The following is a 19,168-nucleotide window of genomic DNA, read 5'->3' on the forward strand; positions in this document are numbered from 1 at the left end:
ATATATACATATGAATGATGTCTGTACATTTATCCATATCATCTAGAAACTGAGGCGAAACTGGTGCTGATGCGCTACCGGCGAGTTAACAATGCTCCAGCTGATTTCTTAACATCTCATTTTTTCATTCAGCACAGGGTATCTATTTCTTCACTGCTGAAGAAGACGCATAGCAAAGGGGCGGCCCTGTCATTAGTGATAACATTAAGCATTAGACTTGGAATCCTTGGAAAGCAGTGCACACCCAGAGAGACCCACATATGATATGAGACTGAAGAAAAAGTGGTCGTGAAAATAAGTAGCTGTATTTCTGTGCAGGCCGCCACACCCCGCAGAGGAGGATAACATAATTACACCAGTGCAGGAGCATGGACGCCACATGAAGGGCTACAGGGGGGCCCTGGCACTAAATTTGACCAGAGAGAAAATAAAGAGGGAGTTGGGAGGAGTAGGGTAAGGCTGCAGAGGGATGCTGTCCTGAACTTGAAGAGAACACATACAGAGTGTGAATGATGGGGAAGGAGAAGCCACACACACACTGCCACCATGAGAAAAACTAAACACCCTAAACCTAAATGCCTGCTGGTGAATTCATATGACAAAGACAGATACATTTATTTTGTTCCTTCGCACTTTTACACAAACGATCTTAATAAAGCCCGTGTGGATTTACAAATCTCTCTAGTTATTGTGCCATTACTTTTTTCTTTTATTATTTATTGGAAAAGGAAAATATGGAGTCCAGAAGCATGTGGGTGTGCAGTAGGAAGTAGGAGGAAGTTCACTATGAACAAATATACAAGAAGTACCAGGTCTATCAAAAATGGATTCTCCTTTGTGTGACTTTCATTCTATGCCTGAACATTACATGTCCTGTATATTTGCTACTGTGGTCTCCACCCTCTGGTTTCACTTCCTAAATCATACAACAGCCAAAGGGCAAAAAGTTACAAAAAAAAAAAATAAAAAATCCTGCACCCTACCCTATCAATAACACACAGATAACACCAGCTTCTGATGGCTGGCAGGTGTGTCATCAGTAATACTGTTTTAAAACTGTAAATTCCCTGATGAGTAACTTCTGTATTTTACAGAGTATAATGCGGTATATATTGTGGGGATCGAAAAGATAACTTATTGCCCCCATTTACTTATTTTCTGGGCAGGAGACGTAACGTTTCCACCCATTTTAGTTATTTTGATGCCACAAGATATACTTTGTTCCCTCTAAATCACTAAAAATATATATATAACATGAATAAATCGCGGGAACATGTTACAGATTGTGGCCTCAAAATAAGTAAATCCATGGGGCAAATGATATTACATTACATACATAGTTTCAAAATAAGTTTATTTTTGTGGTTGTTTGATTCAATCATTCTCTCTGTGGCCTCTCCAGGGCTCCACACCACAGGGGACCAGCGTTCATCAGGACGGTTCGTTTCTTCACACCTAAAACGAAAGCGGACTTGGGGGTATCGGTTCCCCCTCAGGTTGAGACCATTGACTTGTGGTTTGGAGCCACTCCCTCCCGGACCTCCCTCTGAGTCTCGTGTTGCTCGCAGAGGGAGGCATGCAGGCGGCGGGCACTGAGGAGTGTAGGAGGTCAGACCCGGTCGGCCAGTAGCCCGGCGAGCCAGCGAGGAGCCTCTGAAGATTGTGGGGAAGAGAGCGGACCGAGTCAAGGACAGAAGTTTGGGGGTATTCTGGAGTAGATGAGGACCTAACGGGAACAGCTCAGCTACGCAGACAATTCATCATGCATCGAATAACGGGGAAGTCGGGGAGGGACGGTTTAATTGAGATGAGCCCCACGGACTCCTACAACGGTGAGTTAGCTAACACGACAGGAGCAGCTGGAGTTAGCTGGCGGTGCCCTCCTGCTAGCTTGATGTCACTAAAATCACTGTCTGTCCTCAGCAGCTATTAAGTTTTACATTATTAGACCTCCTTGAATAACATCAAACTTAGTCTGTTTCTTTTCCAGATTTGCCATAAATGTCACAAGATTTTTTGTTGTTTCCAAATAGAAACATTAGCGTATAAATTTTAACCTTGATAACTTCTACAGTACACTATCAAAATAGGCTTAAGGCTTTATATCAGTGGTTTATGTTGGCATTAAGACTTGGAAAAAAAAAAACGGTGGTGGTGTTTATTGTGTCATTAACAAAAATAGCCTATTACCTCACCTATTCACAGGATATTTTAGCAACTACATTGAATTGTATCCACCTTTCGCATTTCTCCTCTCTTATGGATTTCTTTCACTGGAAACTCCAGCTCACAGCCAGTTAGTCTGGGACAGCTGGCCTGCTTACTGGAAACACTCACAGGCAGCCAGATTGTACACCAGCACAAACCCTGAATCCTGAACTAAAGTACTTAAGACTGAGGACTTTGTTTTTACCCATTTATGGAGTAGCTGAACAGGATGAATCTCACTGGATGTCCTCCAGTGACCCCTTTTAGTACAAATAACTGTGAAAGTGTCTTATTTCATCTGCAGGGCGGGTAAAATAATATTATTGCTGTCTACCAGAGACTGCAGAGTCACGATGGTTGTCTTGGTGTTGTGGGTTCATTGTGCATCAGCAGTGGAAGTAGTGCTTCCCACAGTTCACTTTCACTGCCTTGGTGTCATAAACTGCAGTAGTATATGGACATATAACCTCTGCTAAACTTCCACTGACCATCAGTTACTGTTGTACATTGAAAACAAATTTGTTCATTAAGTTGTATTGACAAAATGGAGAGAGAACCCTCTATAATGCAAAACACTGATCTAACATCTTCCAATCTGCTCCTCCTCCCATGGATATTTGACAGGTTTGCTAACTCCTGCTGCCTGAGGAAGAAAGTGGAAGCCTGTATATGTTTCGGAGAGCTTATAGAACACTGTTGTACAGATTTGTAGGCTGTAAACCAGTGGTTTGTGTTAATATAGTGGCTTCCTTCTCCAGTTTGTGAGATTTGGAGTTCTGCTAGTTTGGGAATCCTACCCCCCCCCCCCCCCCCCGCTTTTTTTATGTGTCCCTTTAATTATTTTGTTCACTTAATGTTACATGTCCTCAGGTAAGTGCTAGTTTGTTTGTTTTTTCCTGAAAGAAACATAAAAAAAATGAAATACAGTGAATCTGAAGACATAACGTCAAGTTTTAGATACATTGTTTGCATCTGAACAGGTACAGGTGAAGGTTCAACATACTGCTTTCTAACGCTGTGGCGTGATCATTCAGTTGTAACATGACTTTAATGATATTTTAATATGTCAACATTGACACTTGAAATATAATCAGGGTTCAGACCTCACACCAACAGTCTCTGTATGAACTGGCACGTCTAAAAAGCCCGGTTTTTGCTCACACGAGCTCCTGAAACTTAAAGACCTGATCGACTGTCAACGACTTCCTTCCACAGGAAAGCCGACAAGCACGCTGCGCTATATAGGAAATGTAGCAGTGCGCGAGGGTGCAGACTGTTTACAACATTGCAGGCGGTATTGGTGTATAATGAATGAGCGTGTGCTGTCTCGATTCTGTAGAACTAACTGTTATTAAATAAATCAGCCCTCTGGCATTTTCACTGTGATCAGCTGCTCTCTGTTGAACAAAGCCTTGACTGTGAAGGCGCCGCTCTTGGTGTAACTCGGAGGCTGATGCTGGGAGCTGCAGTACCGTGTCCAACTGTGCAAAAATATGTTTGGGAGGCGTTTTCAAATACTGTGAAGGAAATATGTTTTGAAATGTATCACAGCAGACTGGGTTAAGGTCAATATTGTTTATTTTTTCAATAAATAATACTTATGGAAAAAGGATTTTTAGCATTGTTCGAACACAACTCTCAAAAAAGAGAGCCCTGGTAATTTTCCCATTCTGCTCTTCTTTGTCCTGTGTTGTATGGTAGAGATCATGGCTGGTAGGGCTTCTCAACCTCCACACTCTGAGTATGCAAATAATGAAGCAAACTTTATTTTCATGTTAAATCCAATTACATTCTTTCAGGTTGTTCCTATTTTCTTCTGTGAGACATTACCAAGTGCTTCAAGTCAGAAAAGTAACAGCTTCATCACAGGATGTGCTCTATAGTAGTTCTGAATGCAGCCCTTATAATAAATAGCATTCATTTTAGTGTTCAATTATAAAATGATACTTTCTGACTTGGTTCAAGTGCTTGTTTCAGGTCAGTGTAAGCACACTTTCTGTGTTGAGTCCAGGCTAAATGCAACCTCAGACCAGCAATTAGGACTGTTCTATTTAAAAACATAGACACAGAGGCTGAACCAGCACTAGATTTTTTGTATTTTTTTCGTGTAGATGTTGCCAGCTCTACTCGATGTTTCTCTTACTTCTGCGTCTGCCTGGACATTTGGATATGTAAATCTGTTTCTGAGAGTCAAAGGTTGTTATTTAATTTGACAGGCAATAAGGACCAGTGAAAGGAGACCTTGAACGCCATATTTCATCTCACAGCATCGACTTTCATACGCATTTTTCATGAGAGAGGTTTACCCAACCTCCTTGCCCCATTTCCTGCTAACAGTCCAGAAGTGGTAGAGCCACAGCACAGCTAAGGTAGCACGTTAGCACACAGTTAAGCTAATAGCAGCTCTGCCTCAAATGGTGTACAAATATAGACCACAACATTTGCTGCCTGTCAAGGCTCCTCTCAGGCAGCTGTTCACACGCCAAAGAATCAGCCTTACCAGGCCAATCAAAGAGGTTCTCTGTGCTTTTGTTCTTCTTCTTTCACTTTGGCTGTACAATATTGCCATGATTGATAGGGGTAAGCATAGAGCTACAACAAATGAGAAGATAAAAAAGAAATTGAATAGCCAAGTTTGTCAGTCAGTTTGTTATTCCAGTCTTCTTTCAAGAAAAAAATATCAAACATTTGCCAGCTTCGGACTCTTAAACGTCTTTTTTTTCCCGTTCATTACAGGAAATGTAATACATTTCTTTGATATTTGGACTGTTGAAAGGACAAAAGAAGATGTTTGACTTCATCAGTTTTGTGTCTGGGAAACTGTGACAATCAAATATTTTTTTGGACATATTATAGACAGTTGATGTAATAATCTGCAGATTAACCAATGATAAAAATGGTTGTCACCTTTACAGCCCTGAAACAATCGCTCCAGCGTAGTTTTGTAATATTTTGCTTGATGATATTGTATCAACACACGGATGCCAATCATCAATATTTCATTTTGGATGTTGTAATTTTGCCGCTCACTTTACTGGAAATAAAAATGATATAAGTAGGATGAGCTGTTTCTCTGACAAGGGACATATTGATTGTTTGAAGAAAAACAATCTTTATATTTTGCAATATGTTTAATTCTGCTAGTGATTATATTTTTGTGTGTCTCATATTTCTGTCTTGCAGATGATTTAAATGGCTACCACCAACATGGGTCATCCAGCACAGGTTCCCTCCCGCAGAGTCAATCAGCGGTAACGACTGTACTCATTATATACGTGCTTGTTTGTTCCTCTTGAATGTTAACTTCCCAAAACCAATTCGTAAACAAGTTCTGTATTCAACTCAATGCTTCTGACTGTAATCAGGAAGCAGGATCTTTATTGTCTGTAAAGAAAACACACTGTTCACATTTCCTTCTCTCTTCCCACTTAATACAAACTCTGATTATCATGTTAAATCCCATAACGAATAAACTGCCACCATGTCCCTTGTTGATCTTAGTAGATTTGCCACAGCACAAGCTAAAGATGTCATGATGCGAGACTCTGTGGTAACCCTGACACTCGTGTCTCCTCTCCCCAATGTTGTTAAAGTCTCCTTCCACACTTCGTGTGCTTGAAGAGACCTGTGAGTCTCTCAACACCAGCCTGGCCTCCCTGGCCCAGTCTGACCATAGTGACAGTCCACTGAATGAGGCTGAGCTCTTAGAGAGAATCAGTACTTTGACTGGGGTAAGATGCTCGTCGAGGGCACAGATGCATGCTGCTACATCTGTGTGTCTCTGCCACCTGCTACCTGCTCAAACTTTTAACCGAGCAAGATGAAGAGCTTGTGAGATTGCTATGAAGTGGTTTTGCTGATCCTTAAGCACGTTGTGAAGTGTTAATGTTTCAATAGCTTTTGAGCTGTTCTCTGTAGATATCCTGACAGTTTTTTTGCTTTGGTTTTAGTTCTTTACTGATCATTATGACATGTTAGCCTTACCCTTACTGTCCCACTTGGTTCCTCCACAGCTCTCGAGAAAGCGGGCGCTATTCCTGAAGTTTCGTGCGAGGGTATGGCATGGTAAAACAGGCTTGTGATGTGATGCAACTTTATGCATTTGTCTGCCGCCTGCCAGCCTTTGTTCCCCTCGTTAGGGATGTATGTTCAGTGTTGTCTCCATCTACTGTAGAGGGTTAGAGCGTGATGCTTGTATGTTCGAGTCTATGTCTCGGTGAGAGCTGGTGGTAGCTCCTGAAGCATGTTTTTGTTACAGCAGAGAGAGTAATGGAAACACGCTGGCATGAGCTACATGTGACTGCATCACGAGAGTTCATTAAAACTGGAAAAAGGCCTGTTCTCTCGCTATGTTCTCACCTGAAATGATTGTCCGCTTCACTGAGGAGAGAACACATGTCTGGTGGTGTTGGAACATAATTAGAGAGACCACATTTGTTATTTGCCTGTGTGTTTATGTGTGTGAGGGGAGTTTTAGAGTGTACAGTCTATTCTGGATCGTGACCCTGCCCTTTACTCTTGACAGGACTGACCTGCTTTGGCTAACCATTTAATCTGCTGCACATTTCTTTGGAATCTTTGCTTATTCAGTGTGAAGTTCATTGAAATTTGGAAGCTGTCTCCAATATTTAAAGGGAGAACTACTCTTTCCAAGTAAAATTTTAAGATGCTAAAATGCTCACATTTGTGATAGAAACAACATACTTATTTGGCGCCGGCCAGCTAAAAGTTGAGAATTAGAGGACATTGTTGAGGAGTTTTGGGGTAAAGGCAGGTACTCATCTATGAATACTGTGTAATAAAGAATTGAAAAACTGACCATATGATCCTCCTCTTGTGAAAAGATCTCAAGTGCTGCAACTTAGTTTTATTTTTAGATCTGTAGAAAATAACATGTTCAAAAAAAAACTGGAGAACTTTTGGTTTTCTCACAACATGTTAAGGATTTCTGTATAAATAACACTAATATTAGAGTGAATTAGAGACTTTGGAGCACAGAAAATGAGCCAGTAAAGGAGAGTTCTCAGTGGAGACGACTACATTATGTTACAATTAAGCTGCTGCAAAGTATATAACATGAGTACTGTTCTTTACTTTTCCTCTAAAAATAGCAATGCTTTGAAAGTTAAGATTTTTACAACCTCTCCTTAATTAAGATAAAAGACATCGCCCAGTAGTTAGGGCTTAGTGGTAAATATACAGTGCACTACTACTTCTGCGAAGCAGAGGCGGGTCCAAGCAGATACACTGATTCCATATGGCTGATCTATAATTACAGTAAATTAGAGAGTTTCTGCACAGTGCTCCAGTTAAAGAAAGCAGCCACCCTGCCATGGTCAACATGATGAATGCAGTCTGAGAGGTAACATGGGGATTTGTGCGTCATTTGCAGTAAGAAAACCGTGAAAAGGTTAAACAATTTGACACGTAGGCCTCTTGAGTAGCTCAGTAGCGATGAGCCAGGGTTACAGCTCCAGCCTTAAACCTTTGAAGCAGTTGTTTTTTTGTTTTGTTGTATTTGTTGTGTCCCAGTTCCACTTAATCATGGGGTCGGCAGGTTGATTAATGGACTGTTTTCAAGCAAGGAGCAGCCGGACTGATAAGGTGCTGTTGTCCATTTCTGCTGTTGTCAGGCGAGGTCACTTCATACTGTCTGATCGTTATTTAACCACCGTTTATCTGAAATTTTGTTGTCAGCGTGTACCAGGGACAGCTGCAGACATTCCTGATGGTCAGACCAGGATGATGATTCTATCTCCTCTCTGATTCAGAGATCATTACATTAGCTGGCTAGCTGGCTAGCTGGCAGCAGCGATACAACCCCTGTGCTGATGTCATCTTTAGGAGTTTTCTGCTTTCCTATCTTCCCTCCTCTCTCTCTCGCTCTCTCCCTCTCTCCTTCACTGGATGTTTGAGCGAGCGGGGGCTTGTCCTGGGAGATGTGTGGACTGCATGCTGCTACTCTGGCCAAGATCAGTGGGGAGAGATTGAGAGAAGCAGTGCCTTTCAGACTAGGCTGTGTTTCCTGAAGCAAGGCCACTCATCAGACAGACAGCATTTCCGCTGATGCATGAATATATCCATAAAGGGAGTGGGCCATGGAGGTAAAGTGCTCTTCCTTTCCTCCCTACAAGCGCAGCATTGTGCTCACCGGTTATGCTCTGTCGGAGCTAGAGCACAGTAGTATAGATGTGGCAGAGATGGGTATTGTTATTATTCTTGTGCTGGATGTCTGAGCTCTCTGAATTGTCTGCAGTGTTGTGTAGGTAGCCACCAGTGATGTGCAGTGATGATAGAATAACATGGTACATGGTTATTTTTAGCATTTTGAACAGCTGAAGCAGCGGCGACTGCTAGCAGACATGCTGTCCTGTCCCTCCTTGAAGCATTTCTGTGCAGTAGATTCCCTTCAGCGATTGTGACCGCTGACCAGATGGCCGCTGCAGGACTCACATTTGCTGAAACACATGTCTGGAATTTCTTGAGCTGACAAAATGGTTTTGGTCACTGTGGAGTCCAGCATTTACAGAAAAGCACAGAGTACAAGCTTTAGCCCAAATATGGCTGCTGGGTTTCCCTGCACCGTATAGTGACAAGTATTTATGATGACACACTCCTTTCCAAATGCAACGATGTGTATGTTTACAGGACTTTGTTCCATGATACAGCTGAGATTTACAGTTCTCACCTCGCTCATTAAAAGCTATAAAGGCCACACAAGCAGTATGAAACCTCCCAGTCACAGCAGATGCTGTTTGCCTTTTTGAGTTTGGAATGGAAACATAATTAACATTTGTGTTGATTTTAGAGCAATAATCCTGTGTTGTGTGTTGTGTCCTGGGGCCTTGTTATTTGGGTCATGCTGTTAGCAACTAGCACACAGTTGTTATTTGCTGTGGTGAAAGCATCTTAAGACTTGCTGAACTAATAACGTGTGTTTTTTAAATACCGTGACTGTCTTGCTATAGATCGACAAACATCAACAAAGTAAAGACTCCGTGTTCTTCCGGGATGGACAGCGCAGGATTGATTTCGTCTTGTCCTATGCTGAGGATAAAGATGGAGAGAGGAAACAGGTAAGAACTTGTGTTTGATTCATACATTTTTAAAGTAAATTTAACCTGATGTTCATGATAGCAATTTGCTGATTAATGTTTTCCAGTGTTGTTACAGCGGCAGGCAAATCCTTGAATATTGTTTGCGTCTTGAACTTCATATCCTGAACTCTTAAAATATCACGCTAAAGAACAGCTGACCTTATTTCCACATATTGGCTTCTTTTTTTATTTTGTATGAAGAACTGGTTCTTACAGGATATCCTCTGAGTTTTCAGCAGGAGTCAGCAGCATAGCCTGAATACCTCAGCACTGATAAAGACACTGGGAATTGTTGTCCTAAGCTTATATCAGTAATCCTCTGAAGGAATTTTCCGGGAGGTCACTTTTTTTATCGAAATCTCCCTGAAACTCTGTTTTCTTCTTAAATAAACTTTGAAGTATGTCCATACTGGCCAGTTTCTATCCACTGAGGACTGAAAGACTTCTACTGTTTGATACCAGGCTGCCAGTCTTCACATCTGGCTGATAGCACTTCACGGCTGCGAGGTTGTTTGTCACAGCTCACTTGCTACCCCCAGCCCCATCAGTGAGTCAACAGCAGATCATCGGCTGGCCAGGAACCCTTTTTTTTTTTCCACTGCATGAGGAAGGGCAAACATGAGGCCGGTTCCTGTGTTTCATTCACATGGATTGTAAAATGTGGCTGTAAATCTTGACCGAAACAAGGGTGTATATTTTTGACCTTTACATTTCTACCACCACAACAAGAACAATCCATTTCTACATGCCTTATTAAGTGCAGTATACTCTTACCCCTGTATAGGCAGAGGTAACTTTCAATTTACTAAATAATTGTGAATTTGTGTTGGCTTGCTAATGTTTCAGTTGTTAGCAGTGTATATTTTTAATAATTTCCTACATTTATCTTTGGTTTCATGCGCGTACGTTCAGTTTTCTACCTGTGATGAGCTGTATGTGGAATAGTGGGGCACATTTTGTTTAAGGTTTTTACACATTCTGCAAACACATCACATAAGCGACAAATATAACGCTTTCAGTGTGTGTCCATGATGTTTGCTTATCTTTAGGCAGGAATGTGTGTGAATGAATATCAGCCAAAGCAGCTACAGTGTCGACACTTCAGTCATTTTGTCCTGCATCGTTTCTTTTTGTCCAGCACCCGATTTAAGTTCATGTGATGCGCACATCTACTCCTTTAGGCCCTTTCAAACATACGTCTGTGAAATAATTCATTATACAGACACAGTTTGCTCTGAAGTATGTTAAGTGAATAATACTCTCACTGTTGTAAAGTCATAGCAAAGGAATTTATCTGAAAATAAAACCAAATAATTGTTGTTGTTTTTTTCTCTTCTCTATAGGAGAGGAGGAAGATATATGAGGCCAATCTGGAGAATGTGGGCCTGGAGCTGGAGACGGAGGATAAATCCGTAAGAGCCCCTGGCTGATTTGATTATATCTATTTATATGACAGGAGGATAATTTCCTGAAAAGTCATGTGTGAATCATTCATTTTTATAACATTAGAATGCTTGTTGTTTTTCAAAGATGAGAAGTTTTTAGTAGAATTGAGTACTTAAGTATCTTCCTAATACAATAAAAGTAATAATTACCCTTCATTTTCCTGATGCATTCAACAAAATATGGCTTTAAGTAGTGATCTCCTTTTTATTATTATTCAATTATTATGTCCTTATTATTGTTTTTACTTTATTACTTTCTTTGTCAGTAGCCCAACCTTCATTATCCCATGTCACTGTAATAATTCTCAGGAGTCAGATGATGGAAAGACATACTTTGTGAAGATCCACGCTCCGTGGGAAGTGTTGGCCACTTATGCTGATGTGCTGAAGATCAAGGTACCGTTCAAGGTTAACGACATCCCAGACAACAAGGAGATGCCAATGAACTGGCTGTCCACTCCCTTCCGTCTGCCGGAGGACATCATGCATCCTGAGCCAGACTTCTTCACTGCTCCTTTCAACAAAAGCAAGCAAGACTTCTTCCTGATCGACGACAAAGAAACATTCTTTCCACCTTCTACTCGAAACAGGATAGTAAGGATGCTTTGACCTTGACTTTATCATGTTTTAGACCTTCAAATTATAACATTCCCTTGACCTTGATGTCAAATAGAACTTAGTATTAATGTGGCTGCATGCTGTAACAATGTGTGCATGTCTGCAGTATGTAGGTTTCAGCTCCATTTTATATATTTCAAATTAGATTTAGCAGATTATTTCTGTTCAGTGCACAACATCTTTGAATGAATACAGGGGCAAATGGGTTTTTGATGGAATTTTCCTAGCCTCTTATTTACAAAACTCTGTATTCCTGATTCTCTCTTTGCCCAGGTCTTCTATATCCTGTCCAGATGTTCTTATGTCAGGAACGAATGCGGGGAAAAAGACAAGAAGGGAATCAAGAGGTTACTCAACAATGGCACCTACTCTGCTGCCTTCCCGCTGCACGATGTGAGTCTCTTCTGGTGAACTTTTGAGACTCTGTACAGTCAGTATTGTGGACGCTTGGCTTTCCAACGACACATTAACATCCTTTTGCAAGCTGAGATGATGAATAACAGTGCAGTTAATGAAATGAATGTGTGCATGCAGTGCAGATACTGGAAGAGATCAAAGGATGTGCACTGTGAAAGTGAGAGGTACAGTCTTTACAAATACTGGGCCAGATTCTTGTGCTTCTTTAAAGAGCAGCCCCTCAACCTGATAAGGTAAGACTTGAAAACAAAATACTCACATTTGTTTCTCCTCAGCAGATGTGTTCTCACTGAGATTTCTGTTTTTCCCTTGTTGCAGGAAGTACTACGGGGAGAAGATAGGTATTTATTTTGCTTGGCTGGGCTTCTACACTGAGATGCTGCTGTTTGCTGCAATTGTCGGAACAATTTGTTTCGTCTACGGATTCCTCACGTACGATGACAACGAGTGGAGGTGAGCTAGCATTGTATTTGTGAGATACCCTCAGATGCGTAATTGTTAAATTTGCCGCGAATGTTGTTTTGGGTTTTTTTTTTTTTTTTAATTTTCCATTGTTCTTCAGTAAGGAAATCTGTAGTGAGGATATTGGAGGCAAAATCGTCATGTGTCCGCTTTGTGACAAGAAATGTGGCTACTGGAAACTCAACTCAACATGCAACTCCTCATGGGTGAGTCATTCCAGTTTTGTGACTGCATTGTTGTTAATTCTCCTGTTGTGTTCAGCCTACAAAATGTCATCATTTCTCTCCAAATATCAACAATAACTATAACTGTTATCATTATTTCATTCTTCTCTCAGCAATCGCACTTATTTGACAATGTGGGAACGGTGTTTTTTGCCATATTCATGGGGATCTGGGGTGAGTAAAATGTCTTCTCTTTGAGTACTGTATTTTCTGACCCAAGGCACCACCTAGTGGGTGCTGCTGAACTTTTACTTTGAATATGATTGTCATGCACCATGATGGATTATTTACAGCCACAGCTGTGGGCAGCCAAGGTCTCCTTGATTTTATTTGCTGAGGTTTTCAAATACAACTCTTTTGCCCTTCCCCCTATAAAGTGTAAGAGGATGAGATACATGTGAAAAATAATATTGAAATCAAATTTAACAGCTATGTGTCTTTTCAAAACATAATCCTGGTTTTTATGGATATGAAAGTACTTGTTTATTTTTTTTAACCGTGGTCAATTTAGCTTCTTGCTACATAGCTGTTGATATGGATTCAATAAAAATGATCAAAAGTAATGGTATCCAGAAAGCTGTGGTGAGACGATCGGTGTCCTCTGCAGTCACATTGTTCCTGGAGTTGTGGAAGAGGCGGCAAGCCCGTCTGGAGTACGAGTGGGACCTGGTCGACTTTGAGGAGGAGCAACAACAGCTGCAGCTTCGGCCAGAGTATGAGACCAAGTGCACCAACCGTCGGATGAACCGCATCACTCAGGTGTTTGTGTGCTCATGAAATAGTAAAACTATATATATAGTTGATACTGGTCAATGTAGCATAGCAATACAGAGCAGACATATGATATTAGTGAAACTAGGATGGACTGCAGATCACAAGAATTTGCAGTTATTAATGAGCTGCCATTATGTCTCCTTTGATTGAGAAGCATTCAGGAGTGAATAGTAAACACAGACTACTGGAATGAACAGAAATTGGGTGCTGTATGTTGCCTTGACCACATCCCACCCATCTGTAGGAATCGGAGTGGGTTCTTGAAAGGACAACTACAGATCTAATGGGGAAATTTTTTCTGTGCTGGGCCACTGTGATACTCTGGGTAAGGGGGGCACTTAATGTGGGTCGCTAGTTTGGTGGTGAGAGGGTTTTGGTGTGGTGTAGTCTGTGTGGTTAAAGACATTTCTGGAAACACTCAGAGGCATGAGTTTCCTTCTGTACTCCAGTATGCTGATGCATCAGTACACCTGCGTTCACTTGAGACTGTAAGATGAAAAAAATTTGACCCAGATTGAAACTGAACTGAGCCTGCTCACACTCCAACATAGTGGTGGCAACAGAACCTCCGCCTTAGCGACTTAGCTCTCCCTCTCATCTGAGGCTTTTTAGTGGAACTTGGCCTTTTAGAGTTTCTTTTCAGGATATAACAAAGAGTGACTGACTACGGTGTTCCTGCTTTGCTTGCTCATGATGTAGGAAATGGAGCCTTACTTACCCATAACAAGCAAGTGTGCACGCACATGTCTGTCTGGAGCCACTGTCCTGTTCTGGGTGAGCATAGTATCTTTGATCTTGATTGCATTGCATTGCAAATACTTAAACACTCAGTCTGTTCATTTCTGATGTTTATTTCTCCTTCATCCTTTCATCACCATGACTAATATCATGTGACCACAAATGATAACTGTTTGTAGCACATTGAGCTAAATGGGAGGATCGCACTAGATTTGTTCCTTTGGGGTCTGTGATCACCCGTGTTGGCCATAACTCAACGTCTGTCCTGGTGTGTGTGTGTTTGCACTTTAACATGGTTTGTTTGCTGTGTACTTGTGCCTTGTGCTTTGACATGCTGTGTAGTTGTCTTTCGTGTTGTCACTGTTGTCTCTGTTCTGAAGATCTCATTGATCATTGCCTGCATCATTGGAGTGATAGCGTACCGCCTGGCGGTATATGCAGCCTTCGCCAGTATCATGAAGGACAGTGCTACCAGCCACCTGGAGGTGGTTGGGCCCTACATCACGCCACAGCTGGCCACGTCTGTCACTGCCTCCTGCATCAACTTTGTCATCATCATGATCCTCAACCTCATGTATGAAAGAGTGGCTATTTGGATCACTGACATGGGTGAGGGCCAGAGCCTATTAAAGTCATCGTGCATTCTGTGACAGGTGTTCGATTGGAACAGTTTAATTGTGCTAGTCTGTTTTGTTTATGGATATGAATATGTGTTTTCATTTGTCACTATATGACAGAAATTCCGAAGACCCACCTGGAGTACGAGAACAAACTGACAGTGAAGATGTTCCTCTTCCAGTTTGTCAACTACTACTCCTCCTGCTTTTATGTGGCTTTTTTTAAGGGCAAGTTTGTCGGCCATCCCGGAAAATATGCTTATATGTTTGGCACCCTGAGCAAACTGAGGAATGAAGAGGTACCAGACCTTGACACATCACATGTCACATCATTTCTTCAGCTTGCTTGAGTCATATTCCTTGAGTCAAATTCCTCTCCTTCCTATGTCTATCTGCTCGTGTGCAGTGTGACCCCGGTGGCTGTTTGATTGAGTTGACCACCCAGCTGGTGATAGTGATGACCGGTAAACAGGTGTGGGGCAATATCCAGGAAGCTCTGGTCCCGTGAGTACCCCAGCTGAGCCCGCTGTCCAAAGCACATCTCTGCATACAGTCAACTGTTAGTTATTCAAGGGTTTAATTCACATTCGAAACTTGAAACTTCTCAGCTGCATCACATAGCTCAGGATTTTATCAATGGCCAAGAAGAAGGTCATGTATAAATCATCATCACATCATAACATTCTTTCATCTTTACTTGCATTTTCATTTTGTCGTCAAAAGCAGAGCTTGAGAAGAGCGAACCGTTACTCTTAGTAACCTCTGTTCAGCCAGCTCAGCTGTTATCATTTTTTTGTGCCTCTCTATCGCCCCCCTGTGTCCTTCAGGTGGCTGATGAACTGGTGGGGAAGCAGGAGAGCTCGAAACCACCCAGAGAGTCTGTACAGCCGCTGGGAGCAGGACCATGACCTGCAGGGCTTCGGACAGCTGGGCCTCTTCGATGAGTACTTGGAAATGGGTAAAATCCCTGCACATAGTCATTTCATTACATACAGCAAAGTTTCAGCATGGTTATTTTGACACACACTTGGATGTAACTTTATTCAAGTTGGGACATAAACACCTACACAGATATTTCTCCTTGTGAAAAGTATCTTTTTATAGTTATCTTTGCAAAGTTAAATCAAGCAACAACCCAGAGCACCAACTTTTACAACAGTGGCTACAGAGCAATAGAAGATAGACGCCACATGGACGGATGGGTGGATGTAGGGTCCTCGGAGACCCTGCAGATGGTGCTGTTTCTGTCCTAATGACCCTCTCCTCTTTACATTCTAGTAATACAGTTTGGCTTCATCACCCTCTTTGTCGCCTCCTTCCCTTTGGCACCTCTGCTGGCACTTTTCAACAACATTATCGAGGTTCGAGTGGACGCCTGGAAGCTCACTACTCAGTTCAGACGTCCGGTGGCAGCCAAGGCCCACAGCATCGGAGCCTGGGAGGAGATCCTCAATGGGATTGCCGTCCTCTCGGTTGTCACAAATGTGAGTGCAGGGCAACAAAGTTTCGATATGTTCGTTTTTAACCTGAATTCTTCTCTTATGCTGTGTCTGTCGCTGGTTTCCAGGCGTTCATTGTGGCTTTCACGTCTGATATGATCCCTCGATTGGTGTACATGTATGCCTACCAGCCGGACGGGGAGATAAATATGAAAGGCTACATAAACAACAGCCTTTCTGTGTTCAACATCTCAGAGATCCATCTGGACAACAGACCCGAGGATGGGGAGAACCCCTCTTGGTTCAACAGCTCCATCACAACCTGCAGGTGTGTGGCTGTGCTTGTGAAGCTCTGGAAACATCAGTTACATGGTTTTAAAATGGCTGTATGACAGTGTTCCTATGTAGCCTTTATATAATCCTTTCGTAGCATTGCTGACATTTCCCAAACAGTGACTCACTGTTAGAACACCTGAAGGTCAGAGAAGCTTCTCCTTCACACTTAGAAAGGGAGGGGGAGAGGAGGGGGCACTCAGTTGGTCACAATCTGCAACCTGACCACTAGATTTCACTGAATCCTTCACACTGGTCCTGAATGTGTCATTAACACATTTCAAATCCCAGCCACTTCACATAAATCACTAGTTAGACTCATATTAACATGGTACTTAATAGTGTTTGTGTAGTTTTCATTTGTTTTTACTGTACTTAAATAGGTGTACTTAAATGTTCTTATTAGGCTTTCTCAACCACCTTGAATTAATGAATCTGCATGACGTGTTCTGTGTAGGTATCGTGATTACCGCTACCCTCCTGGCCACGAGAAGCGGTACACCCACACGATGCAGTTCTGGCATATTTTGGCTGCCAAGCTGGCGTTTGTCATTATCATGGAGGTAACAGTTCTCAGCGCTTCTGCAATCACCACGAACACTTACTGACCACTCGCACTGAGCCTCACCTTCTTATCTTGGGTCTGAGCCATTCACAGTAACCCGCTTTTCATGAAGATCAATTAAAAAACCCTGCAGGCTATAAATTACACCTGTTTTTCTTCTTCCTCCACAGCACGTTGTATTTCTGGTCAAGTTCTTTGTGGCCTGGATGATTCCCGATGTTCCTGCCGACGTGAGAGCGAGAGTAAAGAGAGAGCGTTACCTGGTCCAGGAATATCTCCACAACTATGAAGTGGAGAAGCTCAAGATCCAACTGAGTGAAGGGAACAACGAGTGCACCTGCTCACCCATGATCTACCCGTCTTTACCCACCCATGAGGTGCTGTCAGAGTGTCTCTAGCCAAGTGAGCTGCTGGTCAGTCAGCTGCACATAATGAGAAGGATATGTGATGTAGATTCGCCTGCTTGTGTATCACGATCGTGACCATCTATTTGAAGTGGCTGAAGTATTCATCAACAGCTTTCATTAAGGAGCGAGTTTCCTCAGTTCTTAGCTACACTTACCTGCTGATAGTGGGGATGCACACCGGTGAAAGTCTCTATGCATGATGAGACTTGAGGCACTTGAATTTTAACCTCTCTCATATATATATATATATATATATGTGTGTGTGTGTGTGTGTATGTATAAAATATGGCTTCCCATTCTATGTTGTACACTAATGCTGACCATTACTGATGCCGATGATACGCTGTAAGGAGGAAAAGAGAATATCGTTTACTCTGTGTTGAAGCCAGGCCATATTTATTTAGAACGCCACTATGAGTAACCAAAGATTATTAATATACTGTATCGAACACTTGCTGTTGGTTTAATATGAGTCCGTCATACAGTTTATTGTGGGTTTTGAGTATTTCCTGTGTGTATGTGCAGCTGTTTAGAAGGTTTCAGTGTAATATACTGAAAATTGACAATCACCTCTTCTTCTTTTTTTTTAAATTATTATTTTTTAGCAGTTACCGCAGTCAATGTGAGCATTGTTTCTTTACAGCATATTATTCAGATGCAAACACACGCATTTACCAGACTGTTATCTTCACCCCAGCGACTGTTAGGTCACATGTTCAACCCCACGTGTGAAGTTAGGTCTCCGTCCGTGCTGCTGTTTCTACTGTGAGTGAGAGCGGAGGTGTTGATGCGGCACTGACCAGTTGTTCAGCCGCAGCAGCTGGTGCGTGTTGACCATTGACCACGAGACCTCTTCCTGGATTCGAGAAGTGAAAGCCCTGAGATTGAAGAGATCCCTTTTTAATGTGCCTCTGTTTACCAACATGCTGGAGCTAATGAAAGCCTGCCCCCACCTACTGAACTATGTTTGCTTCGTTATACAAAGCACAACCACCACCTCCTGGTTCTTCTGGTTTCCTCCGCTGCAACTGTGCAGAGAAAGAAAGATACACATTTTGGTTTTTCTTAGTTTTTTTTTATTTTGCACTAAGCACTTCATAAAAAGTGACTACCAAGACATAAACATGTCAGTCTACCTATTGTCACTCTATAGTGTTCATAATCAGTATTCCAAAGAATCATGTGATAATCTTTGTTCACTTAAATGGAGAAAGATTGTACTGTAGGGAAGAGGGACATTAAGTTTTGATTTTATATTGAACTTCAATGCAACTTAAAAGGTGTAGCTTGTTTTGAAATTATATGAAGGGTATTTCATGTTAATTTGTCTGCATGGTAAAAAGGAGAAGTATCTGTTATTGAAGACTGACTTTTATGTAAAATTGCTGCCTTGTGCTTCAAACTCAGGCAACTAACTCCTTTATTGCCCTCCGCTCAGCTGATCTAGTGCCTGTTGATGCCTTATTACTTTTAAAACTGTTTATCTTTATACATCTTTAAATTAAAACTGTTCTTATGTATTTTCTTTTGTTATTCTTCCCGAGTATTTCATTTTATATTGTTACGAAGAGTAGAAAACCTGTTTACTGTACGCTTAATGTTACAATATCATGTTTTAATTTCTTTTCTTTTTTTAAAAATACGTCCTGTATCAAAATAAGGTATCTGTAGAATAAAGTTCATTTCAACTTGCACCAAGTGTTGTGACATGTTTGTCCCAGTCGTAAATACAGTCAAGCGTCCACACCGGTCTGTATTCTCTCAGAGTTCACACAACAGATGGCCTGAGAGGACACTGATAACTATTCAGTGTTTGTTCACACT

General features: G+C 41.7%; 1 protein-coding gene across 3 annotated transcripts; it reads left to right on the top strand.

Annotated features, from left to right (window-relative positions):
• The first annotated feature begins 1,520 nt into the window (after nucleotides 1–1,520).
• On the top strand, nucleotides 1,521–19,038 carry ano5a (anoctamin 5a). 3 transcript variants are annotated; one of them, XM_086209199.1, is made up of 20 exons: nucleotides 1,521–1,832; nucleotides 5,392–5,459; nucleotides 9,177–9,284; nucleotides 10,649–10,717; nucleotides 11,060–11,344; nucleotides 11,642–11,761; nucleotides 11,903–12,018; nucleotides 12,104–12,238; nucleotides 12,348–12,453; nucleotides 12,585–12,645; nucleotides 13,079–13,230; nucleotides 13,490–13,570; nucleotides 14,364–14,592; nucleotides 14,721–14,899; nucleotides 15,007–15,104; nucleotides 15,428–15,558; nucleotides 15,879–16,084; nucleotides 16,168–16,367; nucleotides 16,830–16,935; nucleotides 17,108–19,038. In XM_086209199.1, exons 1-20 carry the CDS (start codon nucleotides 1,763–1,765, stop codon nucleotides 17,333–17,335), a joined length of 2,748 nt encoding a protein of 915 aa, XP_086065325.1. In that variant the 5' UTR covers nucleotides 1,521–1,762; the 3' UTR covers nucleotides 17,336–19,038. The 3 variants fall into 3 exon arrangements, with proteins under 3 accessions (XP_086065325.1, XP_086065323.1, XP_086065324.1); XM_086209197.1 differs by lacking the exon at nucleotides 13,490–13,570 and adding an exon at nucleotides 13,945–14,019 and having other exon boundaries at nucleotides 1,531–1,832; XM_086209198.1 differs by lacking the exons at nucleotides 1,521–1,832; nucleotides 5,392–5,459; nucleotides 13,490–13,570 and adding exons at nucleotides 8,126–8,312; nucleotides 13,945–14,019.
• The last annotated feature ends 130 nt before the right edge of the window (nucleotides 19,039–19,168 follow it).

The sequence above is a fragment of the Aulostomus chinensis genome, chromosome 7 (assembly GCF_037954235.1).
Source record: "Aulostomus chinensis isolate RoL2024-O1b breed Wild chromosome 7, RoL_Achi_v1.0, whole genome shotgun sequence".
In the NCBI taxonomy this organism is placed as follows: Eukaryota; Metazoa; Chordata; class Actinopteri; order Syngnathiformes; family Aulostomidae; genus Aulostomus; species Aulostomus chinensis.